The sequence below is a fragment of the Caloenas nicobarica genome, chromosome 5 (genome assembly GCF_036013445.1).
Source record: "Caloenas nicobarica isolate bCalNic1 chromosome 5, bCalNic1.hap1, whole genome shotgun sequence".
NCBI lineage: Eukaryota > Metazoa > Chordata > Aves > Columbiformes > Columbidae > Caloenas > Caloenas nicobarica.
In genome coordinates, this window is record NC_088249.1 from 54,100,989 (window position 1) to 54,128,538 (window position 27,550).

Sequence of the window (27,550 nt, forward strand, 5' to 3'; positions counted from 1 at the left end):
GTCACTGGTCTTCACTTGGACGTCAAGCCATTGCCTGCGACTCCTTGAGTGCAAATATCCAGCCAATTCCTTATCCACCAAGTGGTCCATCCATCAGATCCATGTCTCTCCAATTTAGAGGCAAAGATGTTGTGCAGAACAGTGTCAAATGCTTTGCACAAGTCCAGGTAGATGACATCAGTTGCTCTTTTCTTGTCTACGAATGCTGTAATTCTGTCACAGAAGGCCACCATGTTTGTGAGGATCTTGTACTTCACCATTTCATGGTCAGGGTCACTAAGGCTGCCCTTCAACTTCACGTTCCCTACCAGCCCCTCCTTGTTGGTGAGAACAAGGTCCAGCACAGCACCTCTCTTTGCTGGCTCCTCTGCCAGTTGGAGAAGAAAGGTATCGTCAGCGCATTCCAGGAACCTCCTGGATTCCTTCTGCCCTGTTGTGTTGTTCCTCCAACAGATATTGGGGCGATTGAAGTCCCCCCATGAGGACACGGGCTTGTGAACATGAGGCTGCTCCTATCTTCAATGGAGGGCCTCATCCACTTGGTCTTCCTGGTCAGGTGGCCTGTAGCAGACCTCGACTATAATGTCACTTGTCCCTGTCCTCCCTTTAGTCTTGACCCATAAGCTTCTGGTTGGCACCTCATCCATCGCCAGGCAGAGCTCCATGCACTCCAGCCAGTCACTGACATAGATGGTGACACCCTCTTCTCTTGTCCCCTGCCTGTCCTTCCTAAAGAGCCTGGATCCTTCCATTTCCACACTCCAGTCATAGGAGCCATCCCACCATGTGTCCTGCACATACCTAGCCAATTGGATCTACTTTGGAAGAAAATACACCAGCCCGACTGCTCTCAGTGTTATACCCTTGCTTGTAATGAGTCAAAAAAGGAGGACTTTGCCTTATTAATTGTTTTCTCCAGAGAGCTTCCTAGGTGTAAGAAATAAGCCTTCTAAAACACTGTCTCATGAAGGCAAAGATAAGTTGGAGGGAAATGTTGTTTGTGTCTGATGTGCTGCTGAGTTTGAGAGCATTGGAAAGAATTTCCACAAAGTGGGACAGAATCGGAGAAGCAAAGAAACTGCGAGCACAGCAGAGACCATCTTTTTACCTGTTCCCTTAAAGGGACATTTCTTCATTTTAGATAGTTTAGATTGAGGACATGTTGTGATGAGTCAGCTGTATCTTTCAAACAGGAATTCTGTTTGTGAAACCGAAAGCAAAGAGATGATAAATCCTAAGATATAATTATATTTGCTCTGTTCTTCAGGTTCTTTGTGACAGATATAAACTACCACCGAGCTGAGATCACATGGGTGTCGCGGGCAGTATTAACTGCTTTAGTTAGTGCCGCAGTTAGTCAGGGCACGACAGCGTCTTAAATTCTGTCACGCTCTTCATACTTATTTATAACTCCAGTATCAATATTTATGGCCACCCCAGAACATTCTTATGACATGAATTTCTCTGAGTGTTAATCATTTCACACCGAAGAAGAGACTGACAGAATGATGACCTTTATATTTTGCTGGTAGTGTCTTCCACATTGCAATGCTAGGATTAGCGTTTCCAGTATTAGGAATATCTGCTGACACAACACATTCAAGTGGTACACCAAACCTACAGATTTATTATTTAAAAAGCTCTAGAAGTCATAGGTCCCAGGGTAGCAAAAGACATTTAAGGCTCTGTGAGTCTAGGGTCTTTTAAGTATTTAAGTAGTGGCTCTTTGCTCTGCCTTTTACTGGTTAGAGCCTACTGGCACTTTTTAAAAGTGATATTATTCTGAAGTTGTCATGAAGGTGGGACACTGAATGTCCCCAAAACCATTTCTGAAAATAAACCATCTAATTAGTTCCATCAGCTTCTCAAAAGAACATTATTTGCCTTATATTCAAAAGGTTCAGTAGATGTTCAATTATTTCCTTGTGTTTCCTTCAGGCTGACTGGTGTACTTGGACAACTGTTGGAGTTTAAACATGTAGATGCCTGGTGACTTTGTAAACCATAATGGGCTGATAATGCATCTGACACTTGTCAAATATCTTGGTGCTTTCACCAAGTGTGTGTGTCTGATGTTCCAGGAATTGGAAGGATGTGTTTTTGGCAAGTTGTGAGGGTCATTTTAGTGTTCGGTAACCAGAGGTCCTAAAATAAGGAGACTAATTTTTCCGAAAGGATGTTAGGTGGTCCTTTTTGACAATGGGCAGTGCACATCTTTTAGCAAATGACCACATGGAGTTACTCAAAGTGTCCTGGGGTTTTGGAAGGATATCAGAAATCCTGTAAGTGTCATTCTGCGTTTAAATAAACGTTACTGAGTTGGCACATTAAATGACTGTTTGCTTGAATTGATAAACTGTGAGGTTTCAGATAAGGTTGGGAGCACTTTCAAAGTAATACACTGTAGTTATCTATGCTTATTGATTATGCAAAACTGGTATTTAAAGTACCATTGCACCTGATTTCTAACTTTCTTTTATAGACTAAAATTCTTGGCGTTTTCTTTATTTCGTCTCAAGAGTTCCTGTCCAATGCTTATGTTTTGGCTGTACTCTTATTTTTTGCCCTTCTATTGCAAAGGACGTTTCTCCAAGCATCGTATTATGTTGCTATTGAAACAGGAATCAACTTGAGAGGCGCAATACAGGTAGTCAATGTATTATTAATTAACCTATTTTCATCACAATCGTGTGTGTATTTGTAAATACCAATTATAATTATGGTCAGTAAATTCTGAAATGCTTCTCTTCTGAAATGTATTGAATGTAAATGTTGACATTAAAGATTGTGTTAAGCATTCTCTTTCTTCTGCATCTTATTTGATAATTTTATATGAATGTTTATTTGTAATATGCTGTTATTTCTTCTTACCTTTGAGCACACATTTGCTGACAATAAAACTGAATGCACCTTTTGAAAAGAATTTAGGTTGTGAACTATGCCTTTCCCATCTTAAAGGCACATTTTTGTAACATTCCTAGTAAATAATACAGCTTTAAAATGTAAATATACTTTGGAGGAAAGGATAGGTTGTATTCACAATGCATGAAGTAGTGTTTTATTCCATGGGTCACACCACAAAATCTACCGGGCATTGTGGAGTCTGTAATTACTGAACATAAGTAAGTTTGGCAGAATGGAGTCCATAATCGTTGTATAACTGTTAACAGCAGATCAAAGTTCTGTGTCGTATACAAAGATCTGTGCCTGGAAATGAGGGAATTAGGTGTAATATTACAGTGCGATATTGCCAAGTGCCCTGGCTGAAACCTGCCCTCTGACAGCTTGAAAGCCAGCCTTATAAGTTACACTGTTTATCCTCTGAACTGCCCAGATCCTGTGGGAGCCTGTCTGATAGATGGATGCTTTCAATAGCAGCGTAATTGTTTAATCCTCTTTTGATCTTACACTTGGAAGCACTAGTCAGCTGCCAGCCAGACTTCTGGATTTGATCCATTCGTTTTCCCTTGTTAGAGTGAAGTAGAAAATTCCTAAAGAAGTAAAAATTTGACCAAGAGTATATATAAAAAATTGCATGTCTTGTATCAAGTGGAAGATGTGCAACTAACTAAAAAATACATGGACCACAGCAAGTGTAAAAGGAGAACTGATGGAAAAATAGTGCTACATTAATTTTGTGTAAGAAAAGCTTTGTGTTCTCAGCACTGGATATTACACAGAGGCCCAGATAACACCAGCAGCTGGACCATTCAAATTGGAAAATTTCTAGCCGTCGCTCTAAGCAACAGAATTAGTGTTAATGGCAGTCTCTGGACCAGTATTTTTTTTTCCCTATAATTTTTCAATTATCTTTAAACCTTTTATCTCTTTTCCTCCCCCGTGCAAACCTGCACCTGTTCAACGTGCCCTATATGACTTTATGCTTCGTGATGGACAGTTGGCACTTGATCCAAAGGCACTTGCTGAATCGGGGTGCCTCCTGTCAGCTGCCTCATGACTGCAAAGCATCACTGTGTAGCCTTTTACCAAACCAGCTGGTAAAAGTACGCTTTCATTATTGTGTAAGAAGTTAGTTTTATATATGGTGCCTGATTCCGCACTGAGGTGGCTACTTAATTCAGTACAGAATTGGACCTGTTACATTACTTGTCTGTGAATTAAACTTTGCAATGGGACTGAGCTCTCTAGCCAAAATGCAGCAACATTCTCAGCCAGGAATATGGTCCTAAGGTTGGATGGGACCTGAATCAATTGTCAAAGAAAAATAACAATGATCATAATATATTGACTATTGTATATTGAATGTAATAATAAAGTGTTTTATCAGCCCTAGTTACAGCAAAGACACTCCATGGAGAAGCCGGAGGTATAAATCATAGTTATTAATGTGGGTTCTTGGGCCTGTTGGGCAGTAAAGGTTTCATTCTCTTGCTGATCCACAGTCATGCAAAAAGGGAGTACTTAGACAACAATTATGTACCTAATTGCACTGTGCTTTTCATGGGTGAGTAATAAGGCAGGTTAGAATTTTTCATCATAACACAAAAGGCCAAACTTGAAGCTCTTCATTCAAGTTACTGGGAACGTTGGTTTCTCTCAGCATGCTAGATTATGCCTGTGGTTTAGATGGAACTAGAAATCTTATTTTGTTTCTCTATGCTAACACCTTTTGATCTCTCTTCCAGACAAAAATATACAATAAAATTATGCAGCTTTCAACCTCTAACATGTCTATGGGGGAGATGACTGCAGGCCAGATCTGTAACCTGGTTGCCATAGACACAAATCAGCTGATGTGGTTCTTTTTTCTCTGCCCTAACCTTTGGGCCATGCCAGTACAGGTAAGGAGATTGAACGTGCTTTTGTTATTAATGTGCATCAGTCTGTAGTGATTGATTGCTTATGCATTTAATGAAAGCAGAAATATTAAAGAAGTTAATATTGAAATAAGATTCAAGCTGCTGATATCTGTAAACATTGTGTGTAATATATTTCACATCTGTGAAAGGAGTCCAGATATTTAGAATTATGTTAGGGTCTTGACTACTGCCAAACATGCTTTGTATTTGTAACAAGAATTTATAGGGTGCAGCAGGTTGTGTTCTTCCAGTGCATTCATTAACTGGAATTGTATTGCAATAATTTGTCTTCTGACTCCCAGCAGAAGCAAGAGAAGTAACAGTTTATTAAAAAATATGATTGCTTAGAGATGAACCTTTGGACATGTGGGCTACTGCTGCCTCATAGATGACAAATTCCAGCACATGAAATTCCACAGATTCATTTGTTATATAAAATTATTTTGCTACTCTACTCTCTTTGGTGTCTTTGGTCTTCTGTCTCTAAATACCACTGTCATCCATTCAATCTCCTTTCCCATAGCATGACATGGAGCAGATCACCGTTCTGAGCCGTGCTCAACCGCCTGGTGGCTCCTGTTTCAATGTCCTGAAGCCTCATGGCATGTGTAATGCCCAAAGAAATACAACCATGTCATATCAGGTCTTTAAGATGAAGAAAGCAGGGTCCCATCTCAGAGCGTACTTTCACCATTGATGTGAGTTACTATAAGCCTGTTCCCTTACTGAAACAGGAGTTTGTAGGCTATGTCCAACATTTAAAACATGGTATTTTTACCTCTTTCTATAGACTGTGCATTGTGTCACATGAGCTTGCAGAGCTATTGAAAAACTAATCTGATCAAAACTAATCTTTTTTTCAGTGAGGTAGAACTTCTCTGAGTCTGTGCAGTGGTCAGTCTCACTAGATGGCCATGTGAATTATTTAAGTTTATGCCAGTAAAAGGGAGACATGGAGTAGTGGGAGGTCAGAGGCTAGATCATTTTTCAAAGTTCATGCTTACGGAAACAGTGGAAAAGTGCCAATTAGTTTGGAAGAGCCAGTGCTTAAACAAAACCATAGAAACTTTCTGCACTTCCATTTAGGAATTTCCTGAGAAAACTGTCAGTAAAGCACATAGTTTCATACCATTGCCCTGCAATTCTTCCTGCTTTCTTCCAACTATGTGGTGTATTTTTGTTAAGAGTGCTTCAGTGCTAAAAGTAAATACAAACAAAAGAGGCAGCAGAGTTTAAATTCACTCAGCGTTTTCTAAAATGGTAATTTAGTTCATGTCACAAGGTGGTCTGGTTCCAGCACTACACAGAGGCTGATTCGGCTGGCGTGGAAGTCAGAAAGCTGCAAGTAATTTACTCAGCAGCTTTGCATTTTGCGTTTCCTGCTCTTGCCCAAAAATGAAATCGTTTTCATGAGACTGTATATGGACTGCAACTGGCAGGTGATATTTCCAGTCAATTTCTAACAGGGCTTTAGGACTGTTTCTTATGTGTTCCTGCGTCCATCAACACCTGATACTAGTGATTTTCTTCTATAAGATGTTGAGCAGATAAGAATAGTACATTGAAAAGTTGGGGATGGGGAAGAAAAGCCAGACATTCAGGTGATTATATAAATGCCTTTCAAAGAGTAAGGCACTAGGCTGCTGGCCATCAGGAGATCTGGATTATTTTCTGACAGTGAAGACACATATTAGAATTGAGTGGGTTTTATAGTTGTTCCTGAGGAAAAACAAGAGGTTTTGCTCAAGCTGCTACAGATCAAATGAGCAAGTCGTCCTTTGTGATGGTCTTAAAATCATCTAATTGTATGGTAAGCTATATGAACTTCCTAACCTGGGAAAAAAAAACCCTGGTTTAACTGTTTTCCCTGGATTTGTTTCGTTCCTTACTGAGGAAAATATTGGGGAGAGGCAATGCAGGTCCTTGCTAGTGAGTTATTGAATGTGTCTTGTGTCCCTCTTGTGTAGTCTCAGTCTTTGGGGACTATTTGTTCCCTGGAAAACCAATTAGTGTCCTCTTGAAATACTCTGGGAGTCTTCACACTTCTGCTATTAGTATGTGTTTGAAACCTAATGCTACCGTATGTCTTCTGGTATCTCTGTGGGACTGAGGGGTAGATTGCTTCTGAGACTGCAGCAGGACCTGGAGGAAGAAGCAATCTGTCTGAATCTCTGCTAAAACTCTCGCTGACTCCAATGAGAGTTGGGTAAAGCCTCAAATCAGGGTAGGGAGCACATTAGGGTGTAAACTGTCAGCAGTTTACTGACTGATGACTTCTTTTAACTGAGTATTTAGGCCTGGCGTTTGCATTTACTCTACATGTGTGGGTGGTATATAACTATACCTGTTAAAATACTGAGCTTTAAAGTGCTTGTAGTCATATTTATACAGGTCATAGTGTGGCTGCATTCACAGAGTATAAATGCATTTGTCTCTTTCTTGTGCAGGAGTAACTGCATTGGGGTATAGACAAGTTTTCCTGATCTCCTCTGGAGAGGATTATGTGTCAGTTAAAATCAGTGATTATATACTGCTAAAATGATATTGCTGCAAGAGCTATGAGGCATTAAGAAGAGTCCACCCCTTTAATGATAACATTTAGGGTCCAATTATCCCTTAGGCTTAGTCTCCATTGTAAGTCTGTTTGTAAAACAGGCTATGTGAGAGGTACAAATTTCATGAATGCTTTTTATAAGACCACTCTGGCAGCTCAAGGCAGAGAGCTTTAGCGCAACTGAGAATTAAGCCAATTTAATTGCATGTTCTGTAACAGCATTTTGCTCTAGTAAGTCGTGAACTCATAAAGATTTCCTGACAGTCTTCCGAAAATAAGATTATATTTGCATTAAAACTCACCCTGCGATGCTCCTTAGCAGATCAGGACAATCAGTCCAAAGCATGCTCCTGTTTTATGGATGGTGCATTGCAGGGCTCAAATCAGTGAGTCACAGTGATCACAAAGGTTTCTCCAAAACAAGTTTCCGCAACATTCATTCAATACCTTGCTTATGAGGCAGTGAAAACAATTGGTGGATGCTTGAGAGACAGCTAGTAAAAAGTTGAACAAGCTTCATTATTATTTAAAACAAGTTTTTAATTGCTTTGTAGCTCTTAACCTAACAATCATCATTTCAGCATCTGCAGTGGATTTTGTAATTATCCTTGACTTAGAAGATGTAGCCATTCATAACAAGTTAGGTTTTCTATACAGTCCACATAGTTTGAGCCCCATCTTTGCTCTGACTGGCGGCAATAGGAGCTTCATCATTGCCTTAAATTACTGTTTGAAGGCCATTGAAACCCATGAAAAGAGGCCTGGGGATGTCTACCAACCGAAAGGTGCCCTCAGTAGGCTTGGCTCAAAGCCTGGCAGCAAAATGAGGCTCTAGAAAGGCTTTATCCCCGCCTCCCTTGTTTGATTTTGTTGTGATTATTTAAAAAATCCTGTATTCTCGTATCTATGGTTCATTGGCAGGGGTAGCTTACAGTTTTAATGAGAGGATATTTGTCTCTTTCAAAACTAGCCACAAAGCAGATCTTGGCAGAAAGTATCTGCTATTTTCAGTAAATGATCAAGATAAAATGACCAGAGCTATTGGTGAATTTTTTGCTCGTGATATATTTATCTGGCAGATAAGATCTTTGGGATTTTGGTGCAAGGGAAGCAAACTGTGTCATTACACAGGTTTTAAAAAATATTATCATTACCTTCTCAGAGATTTTAATGAGAGCCTTCCCATCTGCCAGATACTGTCCTCCAGCAGTTGAGATATTATGTACGTACTGTTTATTTTTGACTGTGTAGTGTGTGGTATGATAAATATAGAATTACTTGCAATAATTTGTACAGATTTCAGCACTTTTCAGATACAAGTATTCACATACTTAAATTGAGAATATATTATTTTATCCCATACACGATAAATATATTTTAAAAGTTTGCCCATATTATCACAATATAAAAAAGGTGAAAATAGTATCATTTTTAATCTATTGAAAACAGAATTTTTACTGCAAAGACTGACCCTTTCAATAGCTAGGATGGAAGGAGAGGGAGGCAGGGAAAAAAGCCGCTGTGGGCTAGCAACTCCCTCAGGATCCGATAGCTACAATAGCTTTCTCCTCTTCTATGTGAGAATCTGAGGCTGTTTCTAGAACCAGCTGGTCTTATAATGTCCTTGACAATCAACCAGTAGTAAGGGGTCAGTGTTCCACATGGACTTTGTAGTTTTGAACATCTCTTAACTGTGCACTGTACAATGCTTTCCTGTATTTTGAGTGCCCAGTTTGTCTGCCCATGGAGAAGCAGTTAGGAATTAGTGTCTTGATCTGTAAAGACCAAGACCATTTCATGTTTTGGAGGAGAGCTCTGCCAGGTTGATCTGGTCGAGGATTCCATGTTTTCCTTGGCTTCTTACACTCGTGGATTTCCTGACTGCAGATGGAAGCAGATCGCCCACTCACTCGTCACTAAAAGATTTTTAATTTACAGTTTAACCTTTGCTTTTACTAGATTTGTGTTGTATATACAATAGGACTTCATGTTACCACATGTTTCATGAGTAAATACTGTGACTCATTTTAAGAGTCACATTTTAGTTCAGTTCATCTGCAAAGAGTCGTCGAAGGATTGTTAAGAAAAAAGAAATCTATATTTTCTCTCTGTGTGCCTTAAATTCATGAAAATGTCAAGATGGTAATGTGGAAACTAAAGACTCAATTTCTCTTCATGGAAACACCCGATTCCCATAAATATGTGTGGGAAGGGATGGGTTTATGACTGAGCTTCAAAATGAAGGAAGATAGTGATTCTGTGAGAGTTATGAAAGTGTGCAAATATAGCAAGAGTGGTAGATAATGCTTTAAAGAAATTTCCTTTTTTTAATTAAGGGAAACAATGTATGAAACTAACTTTCTATCACTACGTCTTCTGATTAATCTATCAGCTTATACTGATAAATATATTTGCGTGTCAGTGCTCCAGATTGTTCAAGAGTCAGTCATTATAAAAGTGGTAATTACCATTTGTAGCTTATATATCTTGTTTGCATTTATTGAGCTGCTTACAGTATCCCTTTCCATCCAGACTGTGGCTCTCTAGATTCTTATTTATCCAAGGGCAAATCTTTTTTTCTTAAGCTGTTTAATCTTTTTTTTAAGCATCACCAGTCTCATACTGTGCATCCTTAAAACAATGCTTTGCAAGTTTATGTTAGAGTTTATTTGAAGTGGACATTCTTAGTGATATGATTTATAGCATTCCTTTTTTATGTACTGGTCAGCAACAATATCATGTTAACATTTACAAGATCAGTTGTATTTTTAATAATATATCCTATTAGCTTCTGTAGTAAGCAAAGCAGCATTCCTTCTTTGTGGAAGTCTCATGTGTTGTAGACTAGTGAGTTATGATCAAACTGGGAGATATAATTTCTTCCCTGGTGTAAAAATGCTTAAATGTCAAAGAAGAAATTAAAAATCATAAGTCAAAGAAAATGCATGCTGTGCCATCTGGGTAGTGGGGAAAAATATTTAATAGTGACTGTGAAGGGAATATCTCAAGTTGTTACTTGAAAGTATTTTAAAATAACTTTAAAATTCTATTTAAAGGGTTTTTTATAAGTGTATTTGGTTTTAAGTAAAGTTATTTTAAATAGCTGTGAGAGTAACGTTATGGAAGATGTGCAAATCTGTACAACCTTCTACTGTTCATAATGGGGAGTCCATGAAATGGAAATACGCAGAATGGATAAACTGGGAGGAACACTAGGTGGATTTATTTGTCCTCTAACAGAATGTCCTGACTGATCAGACCCCACTGTGCCAGTGATACAGAATATATGACGTTTTGGGGTCGGGTTTGCTGCAGTGGCTGTTGGTTTTGAACGTGCTGTCCAGTTATGCTGCGATGGGTCTTTATGGTGCACGCACAAAGTGAAGCCATCCCAAACCTTTCCCTCACTTTCTTTTCTCCCAACAGATAATTGTAGGAGTTCTTCTGCTCTACTACCTTCTTGGAATCAGTGCCTTAATTGGAGCAGCAGTAATCATAGTCCTTGCACCTGTTCAGTACTTCGTAGCAACAAAACTCTCACAGGCCCAGAGAAGCACGTTGGTAAGTGTCTTCAAACTTGTACACGGTATAAATATCACCTCTGGTAATTATGCATTGGTCTATGTTTGGAATTACAAAGCTAACAATAGACATTGACGAGGAACTGATTCTCAAATGCTTTTTTAATGTTCAAAAACGTGAAGTTCAACAATTTGAAAGCATGATAAGCATAAGCAGTGAAGATGCAGGTTTTGGGGTTTATGTTCTTCCAACAAGTATGTATTTCCCTAAGGAAAAAAAAGCTTAAGATCTTTCTAACTTGCAAATGTAAATGGTCATTAATCATTGATTGAAATGGCTTTATGCAGTCAGATATTGCACAAATAAATGAATCATGCAGGGCAAGCTGTTCAAGGGGAAAGGAAGTAGGAGTACTGCGTCCAAACTCAGACCCCAAATACATCATAGATGTTGAAATCCATCAGACTGGTTGATTTAAATAACCTCCAGGCAGTCCTAACTCCTGCAGCATGCTCCTCAGCCAGGGAGCTTAGAGGTCTGCTAAGTCATGAGCTGTTCCTCGATCCCTCACTTGGCTTGCCTATAATTTGAATCAGCTGCACCACTGCTGAGACAGTTACCCTGGTTCATAGGAGTTACCGTGCCAGCTGCTCTGAACCTCATCCCCACATTCAGTGATTGTTGCATTGCCGAGGGAGCCATACGAACCCGTAAAGGACACAGACAGCTTGCTGAAATCTCTTCCATGGCAAATCACGCACGGTGATAAGAGTCATTTGCGCACCTTCCCGTGTGAAAAGTAATGCTTTCACATCAACAGCGTCCACCCTTCCAGAAACGTAAACAGCGTTCCTCCTCGTAGCATCCAAGCAGACAGTCAGCGTCACATAGATATTCCTGCAGGTGGGACCAGCGTGTTTTGTGCTAGAAATGTCTCCACTGTGCAATGTAGTGCAGTACAAAGATCCTTGAGCTAGCCGGAAAGCTGGTAGCAGCACAACTTCCAGTTATGCTTTACTGGGAATATAATTTTACGAGTGTAATTCTATGCCTGAGCCAGCTGGCTCTCCTCAGAGTCAAGGTTCCCTGCAGGAGCACAGCTTCTTGCTTCTGTGGCCTCGCTGCTTTGAAGCCTGGCACTGATGTTCTACATCACATTGACTGGGCAGAGCGATGTGCCCAGTGGTAGCTTGTCACTGTGTTCCGGTCTCTTCTGTACATCATCAATGTGCTGGGCAGCAGAAGTCATGAGAGTCTGCCTTGCAAGTGATCAGAGAGCTGACAGAGGAGTAATATTTTCAGTACAAGCTATATGATTTAGGACTGCAAACCAACTACCTGTTCCCTTGAGCTCTAGGGAAGCTCATATTTGTGAAAAACAGTAACAGCTGAATGGACAGAACTAGTAAAGTATACCCGACTGATTACAAGGGGCTGCATAAAGTTTTTGCGTGATCCTTATGTTTAGGGGAGAAGTACCTTAATTATACTAAGTAAATATGTATGTCAATGTTTCAGGAGTACTCCAATGAGAGGCTGAAGAAGACAAATGAGATGCTTCGAGGCATTAAGCTCCTTAAACTCTATGCTTGGGAACACATCTTTCATAGCAGTGTAGAGGAAACCAGACAAAAAGAAATGACTAGCCTCAAGTCTTTTGCCCTTTATACCTCCATATCCAGTAAGTCTTTTCTTTCATTCTGATCCATTGTTCAGCTGAAGTGCTACTGCATTATTAGCTACTAATGAGCTTACCATTTCTCTCTCGAGATTGTTTCGGTTGCTTTAGGCTCTGATCCATACTCCTCACTTTCCATTTAGTCAGACTTCCCATTTAATTCAGTAGAATTTTGCCTGTATGGGAAATATGCCTAAAAGAGAAAGTCAAGATTAATGCTTCATAGCATTAGCTTTCCTGGAGAAACGCTTTGAGGGACAAGTGTTTCACAGGCTACCTTCAGCCAGCAGTGTTGCCCTATATAACCTAGTATTCAGGAAGAAGCCTTTGCCGATGTTTCGTTTTCTTCTCCTGCATTTTACACAGTACAGTGTATTATAATATCTGACAGGAATTGTCTTTGCATTGAAGCTTCAACAGATGGTACTTTCTTACTCAATTTGGATTTCTTATAAAAATAAGTAATTCTTAAGAGCATTTCTGTACCCTAAAAAGGTAACATATGAGAATCGTGGCAATTTCATCATTCCATATCCAGATTCTTTTGTCTCATATTGTCTTTCAAGCTGCTTAAAGTAATTTATCTTCCTTTCAAAAGGACCTAGGGCAAACTGAACTATGTATTTGAGGAGATCATATGCAATACCTGTTTAATTGCTACTGTAATACTTCAGAAATAAATAGTAAAGTCATACTGGAAAATGCTGTTCATATAACCTGTAAGATATTAATGAAATTGAAACTTTTAGTGAGAAGTATTAAAATGCCACAAGCTACCTGTACAAATACCTTATAGATTAATAAGGAAGGTTACTCCTTAGGAAAATAACTTCCAGGTTACTGTTATTTGATTTTGTTCACCCAAGAGACATGCAGCTGACCTTCTTGCTGGCCAAATGATCACACAGGTAATGCACCCTGAGGGAAAGATCCTGATCCCACTGAATTTAACTGACATTAAGTTGAGGTTTTCATTGACTTCTGAGACCAGAGCTTCTCTCTGGGGTTCCTGAGCTCTCTGTGCTTAGAGAGTAGTTTCCATTTCAATGTAAAACAGAATTTAGCTGAAGTAGATTGTCTGACCAGAAACTCCATCCTACACCCAGATCAACACAGATGGGCTCCCTTTGTTTGCACTACTTCATGTGGCATTAAAATCTATTTATAGTCAGAGCCACAGGTTCAGCTGTAGGACTGAAGGAGCTGTGGAGGCTTATTTGATTTTAAATCCTCCCTCACAGTATCATTTGTAACAGCTACAAAAAGGTGTATTCTTCCCAAGAATACGGACTATTCTAGAAAGAAACAGTTCTAAATAAGTACTGGTGCTTCTTGAAACGCTTAATGTGTATGTTTGCATTCTTGTTTGTATTAAGCATGATATTTATCTGTATGTAAGACACACTGAATCAGTTTCTCAGCTGGGGTAAACCAGTACAGCTTTTTAATGTTCTTGCATATCATTTTGTCTTATAAATAGTTCCTATAGCTTCAGCCTAGGAGTTCCTTGCACCCTCTGTCTTTAACAGAACTTACACTGATCTTTACAAACTTCCACTTTAGCACACTACATAGGGAACATAAATATAGGAGAACTTGCCAGTTTTCTTACGATAACTATAAATAGAATGATAGGCATAACTAGCGCAAAGCATGTTTGCTAATATTATAGTGAATGTGTGATTTCACAAGAGGATGGCAGACACTTCCTAGAACAAAAACAAAGATTTTTTTTTTTATATAATTTTTTTAACTTATAGTGTTAAATGGACTCTGGAATAATTTTCTAAGTGTACTTAGCTATTAGCATGAATGAAAGAATGTGGTTGGACCTGCTTCTATTAATGAGGAATAGATTTGCTTTGGATTACAGAAAATATACCTGCAAGTTTCAGGGCAGTATTTGCTAGACCACAAGAAAATTCCATTTCAAGATCGCATGGAAATTTGATCTCATCTGCCTCGCTCCTGTGCCTGGATCCAGTTTATACATATATGGAATTGTTCATGTGTACTAGAAGTGCTATTACAGACGTTAACTCTTCCTATAATTTTAATGAAATGTACCCACCAGAATCAAAGCTGGGTTGTAAAGTTGGTAGTGACACTTTTTGAGTTTCGACAGTGAATTCTTTAACTGTAGCAAAGAAGATTCCTATGTAACTTTTTTCTTACTCATTAGTAAGATTATCCTATGTTCAGTTTTACAGGATTTAATATACACTATATATTCAGGAAAGACAGACTAAAGAAATGGTTTTCCTATTTCTGTGAATTTGTGCCTGATCTGTCAGAAGCAAAGTAACTCCAGGCTTTCTCACAGGAAAGTAACAGCAGCTACTATCCTAAAATATTCAGAAACAACTGAAAATCTTTTTTTCTGGTTTTCAGTCTGCCTCTTTCCAGTAACAAAGTACTTTTGACCAAATCTAATTAAACCAAAAGTCTTAGCTGCAAACTAAATTTATGTTAGAAAACATTTTATTATTCTGGACATTTGCATAACTGAAAAAATAAAAATAAAATTACCAAATTCTAGTGGCTCAATAAGCCCTTATTTGTTTGCTTGAAAGAAGATGTTTGAAGTCCTTAGATGTACTGGTGCTCCCACAGAACAGCAAAATTCAGAGTGACTTCTTGGGAGCCACCAAGTGACCCTAGCTGCCTTAACTGCAGCGGGCTTTGCCAACCCTACAGTATATTTAATCTGTCCAGGTTTGCATTTGACGGGTGTGATCTCATCCTGTAGGCAGCAGAAAAGCAGGATCCATCTCTGAGAAGTTTATCAGCTTTGCTAGGTTCCCTCATCGGATTCATTCATAAAAGCAAACTCATGTACTGCAGCAGTCTCAAAGGCAAATTGCAAATGCAGGGATTTAATAGAATTAAGTAGTCCATAGATGCAGGCAGTGAGCTTCACTTTTCCAAATTTTATGTGCTGTAACTACCTCAAGTTTATACAAAGTGGGAAAATGGGGCAGGAAATAGAATCATTAGGAGAAATGAGAGTCTCAACTGAAGCTGGTTTTTATTCCAACACAGAGCAGAACATTTTCCTCAGACTTTTTTTTTCCGCCCAAACACGAAGGAGTAAACCATGCATGTCTAGGCTTTAATACATATTCATCTTTCAAAGGCTAAGCTTTTATTTTGGAAACATATAAAGAAATATACCTATATTTTCAAGCACTCTCCTATGTCAAGGAATTAGAGCTACAAGATCTACATGTAGGGAAAAGGAATGTCTGACAGTATGTTAAATTCTTCAGGGGTTTTATGCCCAGAAAGGGATGGCCAAGAGTCAAACAGAAGCATTGGTAGGTCAAATGATGACACTCTACTTCAGGTGCAGTGACTGGGGAGTGCTTTTACTGCCTGAACATTTGCTGTACCTAGTAGGAAAAAAAGATCAGGCACAGTTTAAGCAAAAAATAAGTGGCTGGCCACTTTCTTTTCGGTTACGTGTGTACTGATAATTTAATTCTATTTTTAGCTATAGATTCTATTATTTCTCTCTATTGCTTGTTTCATGAAGCAAAACCGAGCAAATGTCAAAATGAAAAGGTGATGATTAAATAATATCCTCAGGTTGCAAAACAGGGGACAGATATGTGGGGTAAAACCATAGCTCTGGTTCTGACTCAAGCTCCCAGATAGATAACTGGTTTTTATTGCATTCTTAACCCGTGTTCCTGCCCCATCTAAAATAGGTCCCTATACAGAAATGGTATTTGCTTGCTTCTCCCCATCTATCTGTTTAATAACCCCTGATTGCTATAGTGTATGAGTTGCTACGGTGAGGGAATCCAGAGCACCAAGACAGACACTGTTTGAGGTCTGGGAGGAAACTGGTTCATTGTTTGCATTTTAATAACTCAGGGCACAGGTGAAATCAAAGCTCTCCCACATTTAAACACCCGTAGAACCTGTATCAAGCTCCCAAGAACATTCACAAAGGAGCCAAGCCTGCCCAAGCAGCAGTGATTATAAGTCCTCTATAAGAAGAAACTGAGTCAATGATACAGTGCAGGGTTGCAAATCTTTCTGTACCCTTTGAAGTGCATCCTGAAACCTGAGGGGAGCACAAAGCGCCGTACCTCCGAAGTGGTGCCCCAGGAGCAGTCTCACCTTGCTGCGGGTGCTGGCGGCTCTCCCAGGAGGTCGTGCCACTGAGCTGCGGGCCGGGGCAGAGCTGGGGGTGCAGCCGGCGGCGGGGCCGTCCCGGCGCTGTGACCCGGGCAGCCTCTGCTGGGACACCTTTCCTCTCTCTGACAGGTATTCCAGTCGCCTGCCAGACCTGTCGCCAGCTCGGCCTTTCTGCCTGTCATGAGCTGGGGACCTGCAGCTTCCCTCGCCTGAACTGCCTGTGAGCTGACTGCGGCTCACGAACAGTAGATGAGTCACCAGCGCACTGCTGGGTTCTGTCTGTTCTGGTGACGCAAAGGGAAGTAAACTGTAGGCATTTTAAAACGATGTACTGATGCCTGTATATAGCTGTACATTTTTTCCTATCTTAGCATATAGAATACCATTGTAAACCAGTGCTACTAGTATTTTAACATTTAGCATGTCTGAATGGAAATTGTTTCTAAATGTTCCTACATGTTTTCCTTCACAGTCTTTATGAATGCAGCAATACCAATTGCAGCTGTACTTATAGTAAGTATGGACTTTTCTAAGTAGTGTTAATTACAACTGCATTTTTAAGTATAAGTGATGTGGAATTGAGGAAGGAGGAGGATGGGATGCAAACCTGCTACACATTTGCAATTCTTCTGGGAAAGAATGGACAAAGGCCACTTGTCAACTGTGGCCAGAAGCAGCCAGGAATACACTGCATGCTGCACTATCCCAAACTGTTAAGAGGCTATAAATTAAGATTTCATAAATGAAATGCTTATGAAATATGAAGTTTTTGTGCATTTCCTTCTTTATGGCAAAACACTGATGATGATGATGTCTGTATCTTTGTAGACATTTGTGGTCCATGCTCATCTGACAAGAAAGGCTGACTTCTCCCCATCCGTGGCATTTGCCTCCATCTCCTTGTTCCATATTCTCGTGTCTCCATTGTTCCTGCTCTCCAGTGTGGTTAGATCCACTGTCAAAGCATTAGTAAGGTGAGAACTGTAAAATTAATAACTTGGCTACCACCGCCCTGACTTTTAAGAAGATGTCTAATGCTCGTTTTCCAAATGTAAGTTTAGAAATATGTGGTGATTGTTTATCTGTTGTTGTTGTAAATTGCTTCTCAATTTTTTACCTTGCATGGCTCCCTTGGTTTTGTACCATGTGGGCCAACTTCTTTGCTGATACAATTGTCACAACCAATAGTTTGTGGTCCACAGCTAGTACTTCGTTGTGTAGAATGAGTCGACCTATTAATATATTGGTACCGTATGCAACATGTATGTGGTAACGAGAAAGGAGGTGAAAACGTAACAAAGATTTAATCTGGTAAATCACCCAAATGTTTCCCTCTGTCAAGGGTGTAGAATTGAAAAAGGTAATCGCAGGAGCACAAGTATTTCACTGTGTATCACTTGTCCTCCACACCTCTGCCTGAGAGGTTGCCTGTTGGTGGAGAGTTAGACTTAAATAAAAAAACCACATAAAAATCACTGTTAAGTGTGGGAGAAAGTTAATGACTAAGTATCTATTCCAGACTTGATTAAATTTTACTCTCTTATGAACATGTTGGTCTGAGTGTTCAAAAACTGAAATATCAATGAGTAGAAGTGCTGTTTCACTGGGAGTTTTGAGTATCAACAGCCTTGTGTAAAAACCTCTTAATTTTTTCATCTGTGGTGTAATTCTACCTGACTGATAGGGGAGGAAGAGAGAGTTTGGGCTTCTTACTTTATTAGGACGTCTTTGTGGCCTCCAATATAGCTGTCTTAAGAGCTTGTCTAAACTATGGCGCAGATACTGGACACCAGCCCTTGCTTAATTGCCTTTGTGTCACTTTGGAGATGGAAAGGAGACCGCAGCAGGAGGGTGAGATTGCCCTTGCTGTTTCAAGATTCCCTGACTGTGGAAAGTCACAGCTGTGTCCCCTCTCCTAACGAGTGTGAAAACTGAGCACATCAGCGGCTGGCATGAAATGTTTCGCAGCCGCTGTGGTAGTCCCTAGACTCATGGCAAGATTGCAGCCAGCAAAGTATCTGGGGGCCTGCACTAGCACTGGTAATGGACATCTATTTTGGCTTGTCTAAGGATTTCTTTGTTAATGAATTGTGTGACTGTTAATGGTGGAGGAACAAGTCTAAAGTGATTGGTATCCACCAAGTATTAATTGCTGCTAGCCAAGGAGTTGTTTGTGAGTTATTCTGTAGTTCTCTTCATGTTAGCAGGCTATTGCCTTGCCGTTTATAGTGCAGACAGGAATCCCGCGGTTCAGATTCGTGTAACAAAGTTGACGGGATCCTTGTGTTCCTGGCTTTCTGCATCGCAGTGACCCAGGTAGTGTTCCAGAGCGCATTGCTCCTAGTGCTGCTGCTACGTGTGCCTTCTGAGCGGTCCGTCCTTCCGTGAAATATTTTGGAAGCACGTGCCAGATATTTTCAACTCATGCAAACACATGCTTGCTTAAATAGTTTGGTAAATGTGAAAAAGCAGACAGTTATTAGAAAATTGTGCTTGTGCTAATTGAGCACAACTAATGTTTACTTGCTCTGTGTCCTGCTGTTACGCCTTTTGTCTAATAAGGAGCTGATCAGTAAGACTGGGTAAAGGTAACTTAACTTGTTGAAGTTGTACTTCAGATTTCTTTAGGCTGAGATATTCTAATTGGTTTTAGCAAGGACATGAGACAGCTTCTCCCATAGAGACAGAAAGGAACTAAGTGAAGATGATCCAGCAGTGAAACCAGCACATACAGGATACTAAGAGGGTGTTACTGGCTTTGCATCTCAGGTACTTCAGAAACCCTGCTATGCTGATATTGACTATAGTCTCTGATGCTCCACAAATAAGCTTGTCGGTACCTTTTATCATCGCCAAGGTACCCAGCTGCAAAGCATCCTCATGGATTGTCATGGGTGCTATCAGAACAACTGTGTGACTCATTCCAAAGCTTCTGTTCCACATTGGGCCATTGCAAACTCTCCAAGTTACAGGGCCAGGGTGTTTGCTTCTGAGAGGGAGAACTGTTGAAATTCTTTAGGGAGATGAGAAACTCTGTTATATCTTTGAAAAGTTTTTTTTTTCAAAAGTGTTTGTGCCATTGAAAATTAAAACTAAGCAGCCAATTGATGTGTTTCTGAAATCTGAAGTCTTCAAGGACAAAGCTACAGTGTACGGTTTTCCATCAGCAAAGGTCAAGTAGCAAGAGTGGCATTATGTATCTTACTGGGTTTAATATGAAACTGCTTTTTCAGTCAGCTGTGCAAATAACCATGTTTTAATCAATACATCTATTCTGCAGCTTAAAAATAAGCTCCCCCATGTAGATATTGGAATACCAGTGAAATTGCAGTGTCAGCAAGAACTCTGTAGAGAACATACTTTTTTTATTCTTTATGAGTGTAGAACGGTGTGACATCCTGAAATATGAGTTTCTGCCTCTAACAAAAGATTCTTCTCACAGCTAAACTGTGTTTTCTCAGTAATTGCCACAAGAAAAGCAATTCCAGTATTAAGCAGAGCATTGGGCAAAGGGCTTGCAGGGAGAAGTCTTGGCACGTGGAGTACAGCCACTTTGATACACAACCAGAGAGCAAAAATCAAATTATTGAATGGCTTAATGGAGACATGGTCTTGTTTGGGTGCGCATGGTCCAAGCATATGTTTGCTGTCTTCTTCCCCCTCTAGACCCCAGAGCAGATTTACGGGTGACTTTTCTATCTGCTCTTTAGACCTTCAGAGCAATTATTAAAATGTCAGTGTAATTTTTCTATAAAGAATGTAGGCGCAGCTGCACAGCAGCTCCATATGGGTGGCATCTAAACCATCATTTGGTTCATTTAAAGACATTTAAAATGTTCTTTTAAATATCTGGTTCACTGAACATAAACGTAAGATCATTCCTAGCCCTGTTTTCCAGAGCTTTATCCAAATAGATATAAATATGTCTAGTGATGGGACTTCTAATTTCTTCCTTTGATATCATAGACCTTCCCATTAAGAAATTTTGGTCCAGCACTGAGCACGAATTAGTTATTACTCCTCTTGTCCCATCCCAAATTGCTATCCTCCCCCTTTTCAGTTGCTTAGATTGCAGTAGCTGCTCTAGCTAAATTCACGCCAGGTTGACAGAACTGTAGAACCAGTTGTCTCCGAGGGAGTCCCCAGGTGGTATCGATCTCCACTTGCAGGACAAGCGTCTTGGGCAGGCACTGGTTTGGCACCAGTGGGGGTATCTCATAAGGTTCTTAGAGGAACGTAAGTCTCCTTCTGAAGCAGAAATGCTTGGCAGTGGAATGCAAAGTAAATGCTGTGGTTTTAAAATTTTTTATTTTTTTAAGATTTGTATACTAGCAGATAGCCATGGATCACTATGCTACAGGGGCATCGTTTGCCTGTTTCTCCACAGTTTGCCTAAGGCTAAATAGTGAAATAAATTTTTTTAGTGCTTCTCCATAAATTTATCTTTAGGAACCTGAGGCCTTCTGGCACTTTATCATTTTGGAGACTGATAGTTAACTTATTTCCAGCTACTTGAGCCCCTTTGATGTCGAGTACATGATTCAGTCCTCTTTCTTTACAAATTTCATTTGCTATCCCTATGAGTAGATTAGACAGACATTTTATAAAGTCAGTTACAAAGACAAAATTGATGTCACGATCTGTTAAATGTCATACTAAAGGCACATTATCTCTTAGCTAATTAAATCTTAAACAGCTTGGGAAGATTTTATGTGTTCTATTTTGTTGCTGGTTGTCAGGATTCTTTTTATATCTCATCTGTTGAACACTGTTCTGTTAAGGTATATTGCTTTACCATGTTACCTCACTTTGTATTTCATCATAGCTGGCTGAATTTACCTCACGGTGTATGGATTTCATCAGATTCGTAGTGTTCCTAAAAGTGTTCAGTAGGACTGACTGCAACACTTCAGTGATGTGAATGATATTAACTCTGCTTCAGCATGTGGCTTCAAAATGAGCTACTGTTGTAGCTGGTCTGCATCCCACCAAGTGCCGGAAAAAATCTTTTGTGTAATCATAGAATGTCCTCAGTTGGAAGGGACCCACAAGGATCATCGAGGCCAGTCTCTCCGGTGGCATCAGAAAACAAAAAACCTGAGAAGCATCTGCACAAACCATTAAAATATCAGAGCTGTTAACAGACAACAGGGCAGGTTTTGTCACCTTCCTTGCATCTTCTCATCGCACATTTTCATACAGCTGTAACAAAATGAAAACAAACTATGCAGCAGATAGGGGTTGAAATACTAAAAGGGATGCTCTACAATAAACATTGCAGTGAACAAAAGTTTTGTATTCCAGGTTGAGGTGTAATACCATTTTTTCCCTTTCAGTGTGCAGAAACTGAGTGAATTCCTGTCAAGTGAAGAAATTGGAGAAGAGCATGATAAATCTTCAGAGCTAATAAGTACAGATAATCACAGCAAATACCAGGCAGTGGTGAGTAATGATGTTTAATTGCAGGTGAAGTGGCTGGAGTAATTTGTACCCAGAATAATTTTTTTTTTACTTTTTCATTTCCTACTGATTATTTCTTGCAATTGCAAAAACTCTTTTTAATACCGTGAACTGTATAGGCCATAACATGGTCGCTTGTGTTTAGGACATTTTGCTGGTACAGCCACCAATTACTGCATATTTGTGTCTTTCTGATTTTGCACAGCCGCTCAAGGTTGTCAACCGCAAGAGGCCTGCCAGGGAGGACTGGAACAATTACAGCTCTCACATGAGAAGACCCATTAACATCACAGAACCTGATGATTTTTGCGTAAAGGTGATATGAAGGTCACTCTAATAACACTGTTACTGTAGCTCGCTAATTGTCACTTTTGTGTTCTGATGGCAGCTTCAAATTCAAGAACCAGCACTTGATGTGAACCGTCAGACACTTGTGCTCATATTAGAGATTAACCTCCACATTTCTTTTCTGTCTTCCATATTTAGAATTGACTACTGATTTCTGTGTTGTGATTAACTGTGTATATCCCTCTAGATTTCACTCAGCAATTTTCCATCTGAAGTGTTTAAGTCATTAGCCCTGTTCTCATGACAAAAATTTCCAACATAGAACATAGAACAGCCCAGGTTGGAAGGGAACTCGAAAGATCATCTGGTCCAACCTTTTATGTATGCCAGACTTTTTCTTCCATTTCCAATGCCTGTACGGAAAAACTATGTGAAGAAAACGAAAAAGAATGTGGTTTAGACATTTCTAAAATAATTTTGTCACCGGTCTTCCTCTTTTAGAATTCCTAGTAGCCTTTCAAGATGAAGTTAAATACTAATTCCCAAAGACCTAAGATCTTTGAAGAAAAATTACCCACACCACTTTGAAGACTGATGCTCTTAATTTGCCAGAAGTAATAAAAATTGTGATGGTTGTTATAGTGATGACACTGTTTATTTAGGAAGTCTGCTATTACATTTGCATTTCCAACATGAGAGAATGAATAATTCAGTTTCGTGGGACTAAGTAGGACAACTGGTAGTGCCTTTATGGTTTTTTTTAGAGGCTGTCATCTGATGTGCTGCTTTGGTGCAGGATCCTTCTTGAATAGACTTCCAGGAAAATAAGAGGAATATTTGAGAGAGGGTTTTGATGAGGGTGTTGGATCAAAAGACATCCTGGGGTGACAACCTAGGAGTCTGTCACACAGGTGGGGACAGAGCAGTAACCTCTGTGAGGACAGTGTTTATAATATAAGGTCTTGAACAGAAACCCAGGACCAGCTGTAATCCGTGGCTCCATCTGCTGACGTTGTCACTGGCGGCACCTCGGTCAGGGAATTTCTGCAGTTTTTAAGTTCTGTCTGTCTGTAGCTCATTGCCCACGACGGGGCATTTTCTGAGAGAGGATCTTCTGGCTGCCTTCCATAATCCGGAGGGAGGAACACTGCACTTCCTTCTGCTCATTTTTTCAGGTTGTTTCCCAAGAGAAGAGTATCACTTTTTTCTCCAAGGCAGGAGAAAATTGTCCCATTCCACTCTTCTCACATCAAAGAATGTGGTACCTTGTGTTGCTGAAAGGCTTTGAAGGCTTCAGTGGCTCTGAAAAAGTGAGAGAAGAGGGTCCTGTACAAATACAGGCCTTTTAAAATTGTTTCCTGTTTCCTATTTTTCGCAGTATCCATGGAAATCTCCTCTGTTTAAAGGCCTGAACAGTCTTTGTTTCTTGGGTTTGGTCTTTATCAGTGAAAAGATTTCTGTATCTAGCAAAGTGTAGGTTATCTGAGAATTATATCAGAAATAAAAAGGAAAATACCGTAATAGGCAGCAACATCTAATTTATGTGGAAAGTTCTGCAAATCTGCTTGTAATTTGGACCATGTAATTGCTGTATATGCTGCAGTGTGTCTAGAGTGACATTCAGTGCTCTGCAGAGAGCAAACCATGATCCTATATATAATTTAATGGTATCGTAATCATTTCACTTATGTAATGTGCCCGTCTTACACGTAACAAAGCAGCAACTTCTTTTTCCTCAGGAATTTTTCGTAATTTTCTAGTTGTTATGCTTATTTGAGTTCAGAGATTTGTGCGCATCAGAATACAGGCTTTACAAAATCAGTCACTTAAAGATCTGTCTCCTGCTTCAAGCAAAGGCTAACTCTGTTCCTGTGCTCAGTGTAATGAGAGCAGGCGTGATGTCTCTAATGCTGAAAAAAAGAAGTCAGCTCTAAAGCTGGTTTTCTGTTTCTTGTTTCTCTCCCTCTTGGCATAGATCACAAATGGATTTTTCACTTGGACACCTGAAGGTCCTCCAGCCTTGTCCAACATTGATATCCGAATCCCTCAAGGTACAAAATGACATCAAATGTAAGGAATAGATACTTTTCTGTGAGCATGTGGTTAATCAGAAGTTTATTTATGTCTTCTTCTCTCACAGGTCAGCTAACGATGATTGTAGGACAGGTTGGCTGCGGTAAGTCATCTCTCTTGCTAGCCATACTTGGTGAGATGCAGAAGATCTCTGGGAACATATTCTGGAGCAGGTAGTGCTATTTAAAAATTCAAACTTGAGTTGAGTAGTAATACAGAAAAATGCCAAAATCTATCCTGGGAACCTTTTCGTGGTGTCAGGGATGTTGTAGGTGTACATTCCAGACAAAAACCTTATGCTAACAGCATATCAGGAAGAACCCCCAGCCAGGGTCAAACAAGCTGTCTGTTCCATTAATAGGAATATATAACCATACTTGGGCATTCTGCACTCCAGCAACATAACCTGGATGAAATTGTAACTAATTTGGGATCAGAATTAATTAGCTGAAGTGCCTGAGCTCCTGTCTTTGAATGGAACTATAAAGAGGTGCCAGCTCACCAGGAGTGGTCCCTGGATCATCCTTTTAGATATGTGCTTCATCCCAGCAGTGGTCTAGTGCCTGAGAAATTGAAGAGATTTTGATAAGTGGCAGTGACCTCAGGGTGCTCCCCCAGAGCATCCTGCCTGTTTTGACAAGAGGGAGATAGCTGTGTCCTTCCCACCTTTCCCCAGGGGACACAGCAGTTGTGCTCTGACAGCCAGATATGGGCTATACTTGTGTCTAACTTTTGTACTGGCCCTGAAGGGAGGAAAAAAAATGCTACTGAACTCCAACAGCTGTGCTGTTAGGACTTGGTCTCTTCAGCCTCAGACTAAGTGACAGATGGTATCATACACTGTAACTCCTGTACATGCTTTGTGGTAAATTACTGCCATCTCTAGTATACTGTCTGATCAGTAAGTGTGAACAGTTTTGGCCTGTTTATTTTACAATACTAGACTTCCTAGCTATACAGACTATGCTGTGCCTTTTGGGATACAATTATTTGTAGGTAAAGGTTGACAAATTGCAGAAGAACCTAGAGAAGCAATTAATTTATTTCCAAGTGATTTGGAATGAAGGAACAACAGTGCAACTGTATGTCAAGACCACACACTGATGGACAGAGGGGTCCTTGTTACCCAGTGGGTTCTGCACTGATTTTGTTAAACAATTCTCACAAATTCTTTTGAGTATTTGTAGAGAGATATTATTTATATCCAGCCTTCATGTGTAAGCCATTCATACTACTCAGAATTGCACATGCTTTAATAGTAATAGTACAAGGAAGGAAGGTTCCCTATTTTATAGGTGGGTAAAATGAAACACAGGAAGGTGACCCTTTCAGCTGGTGCAGGAGACAAGAACAGAAGCCAAAGTTCCAGAACGTGGTGGTCTATCCATTAAAACACACTTCCTTAAGCAGATGGTCAGACCGTGGTGAGAACCACACAGAGTCCATGCAGCCTTATTAGGTGAACTAATTTTATTTCAGCACGGCTGTAATTTTTTACAGATGACATAACATGATTAAGAAGTGTAATTTGAATGTCTGATGCTAAACTAAAGCAGATGACACAATGGTTCTGATCAGACTGTGTTTTTAAATAGCACTTGTTTAGAAGTATGTACTTCACAACAGTGTAAAGGTCAGAACTGGTTTTCATGTCTTCTATATGTGCCAAAGTATCACAAGGTAAAATTCAGTTGTTATCACGTTTGCTTTGCTATCTGTCAGGTATGTATAAAGGGACTTGTGGCTGAAACAATCTTAGCACTGTAAGTGCTGGCTGCGCTGGGACAGATTATGTTGTGTCTCATCTTTCAGAGCTGCTGCCATGTCCACTGGTCTATTCAGAATGATGGATGTGGTCAGTGTAGGCTGCACACCTGTGTTGTAAAGCTATCTGATCAAAGCTCCCTTAATTTGATAAGAAAATACTAATGCCTGACCAGGTACATGCAACATTATCCCAAGTTCAAGGAGAGTAATCTCATCAAGTAATCAACAGAGCTCTTAGCCTTACCTCAGGGAAGAAAATGCGCCACCAAAATCAGTAAGATCCTTGTTACAGTTCTTCGGGACGAGACGAATGCTTGGCTTCAGTCATTCACATTACAGAATAGTCCTGAATTAGAATAGTCCTGAATTGCTTCATTCCAAATTTCCTTCCCCTTCCCTTCCTCCAAGGTCACTGCTATGAAGATGGGAGGATACATCCTGCTGACATGTCACTCAGTGCTCAGGAAATCTGGATTCTATTCCTGGCCTTTCCCTTGGTCTAATGGATAACCTTGCACAAGTCATTTCCCTCCTCTGTGCCTCCTTGCTCTATTGATAAAACAGAATTAACTTTATATCATCTTTATTTGCTTCCTATAAAAATTATTTGTTTCAAAACCTTAAAAATAAATGCAGTTTATTCCTGGGCTAGGAAGCAACTTATCAGAAGCGAGAACTGGCTCATTTGTGATTTTATTTTGTTGTTTGTATTACAGTGTGTGCCTGGAAGGTCCAGCTCAGATTACTGCCCCTTGTTGAAAGCAGGCTGAGAGCATCTCAGCATAAATATTTTATAATATGGTTAGAGATTAACAAAAATAGAGAAATCATTATTTGCATTCTGAACAGATGGTAAATAGTATTGATTTGACTGGTTATTGAGTAAATAATTGTAGTATATGCCGTGCTAATTTCTCCTGGGTGGTATCTCACTTGAAATAGTCCCAGTTCTGGTCCACAGAGCAGTTTATAGTATAAGTCTTTTTGGAGTGAATTGGAGTAAATTGACCTAAATGAGAAATAGTTTGCTCAGACAAAATTGTGTCATTTGTTCTCAACAGGACATATATACTCCCATGTGAATCTAGAGTCCTTATAATGTGAAGAAAGTGCTCGATTTATTAAGGTTGTTAACAGTAGATTTTCTTCTACTCGATGTGGACTTGACTGTTTTCATCAAATGACAGTATTTTTAAAGATATTTGGATGCCTAAAAATTACATCAATTTTTACAAATATGTG

The 27,550-nt window shown here is 39.8% G+C and overlaps 1 protein-coding gene across 1 annotated transcript in view; it reads left to right on the plus strand.

Annotated features, from left to right (window-relative positions):
- The window catches only part of ABCC8 (ATP binding cassette subfamily C member 8), an 80,373-nt gene that overhangs the window by 16,336 nt on the left and 36,487 nt on the right, over nucleotides 1-27,550 (plus strand). The window contains exons 7-16 of the mRNA XM_065635829.1: nucleotides 2,483-2,647; nucleotides 4,647-4,802; nucleotides 10,801-10,935; nucleotides 12,415-12,577; nucleotides 17,193-17,233; nucleotides 17,549-17,694; nucleotides 22,057-22,162; nucleotides 22,386-22,496; nucleotides 24,444-24,519; nucleotides 24,609-24,714. Coding sequence (XP_065491901.1) covers nucleotides 2,483-2,647; nucleotides 4,647-4,802; nucleotides 10,801-10,935; nucleotides 12,415-12,577; nucleotides 17,193-17,233; nucleotides 17,549-17,694; nucleotides 22,057-22,162; nucleotides 22,386-22,496; nucleotides 24,444-24,519; nucleotides 24,609-24,714 — 1,205 coding nt within the window. The remainder of the gene's footprint in view (nucleotides 1-2,482; nucleotides 2,648-4,646; nucleotides 4,803-10,800; nucleotides 10,936-12,414; nucleotides 12,578-17,192; nucleotides 17,234-17,548; nucleotides 17,695-22,056; nucleotides 22,163-22,385; nucleotides 22,497-24,443; nucleotides 24,520-24,608; nucleotides 24,715-27,550) is intronic.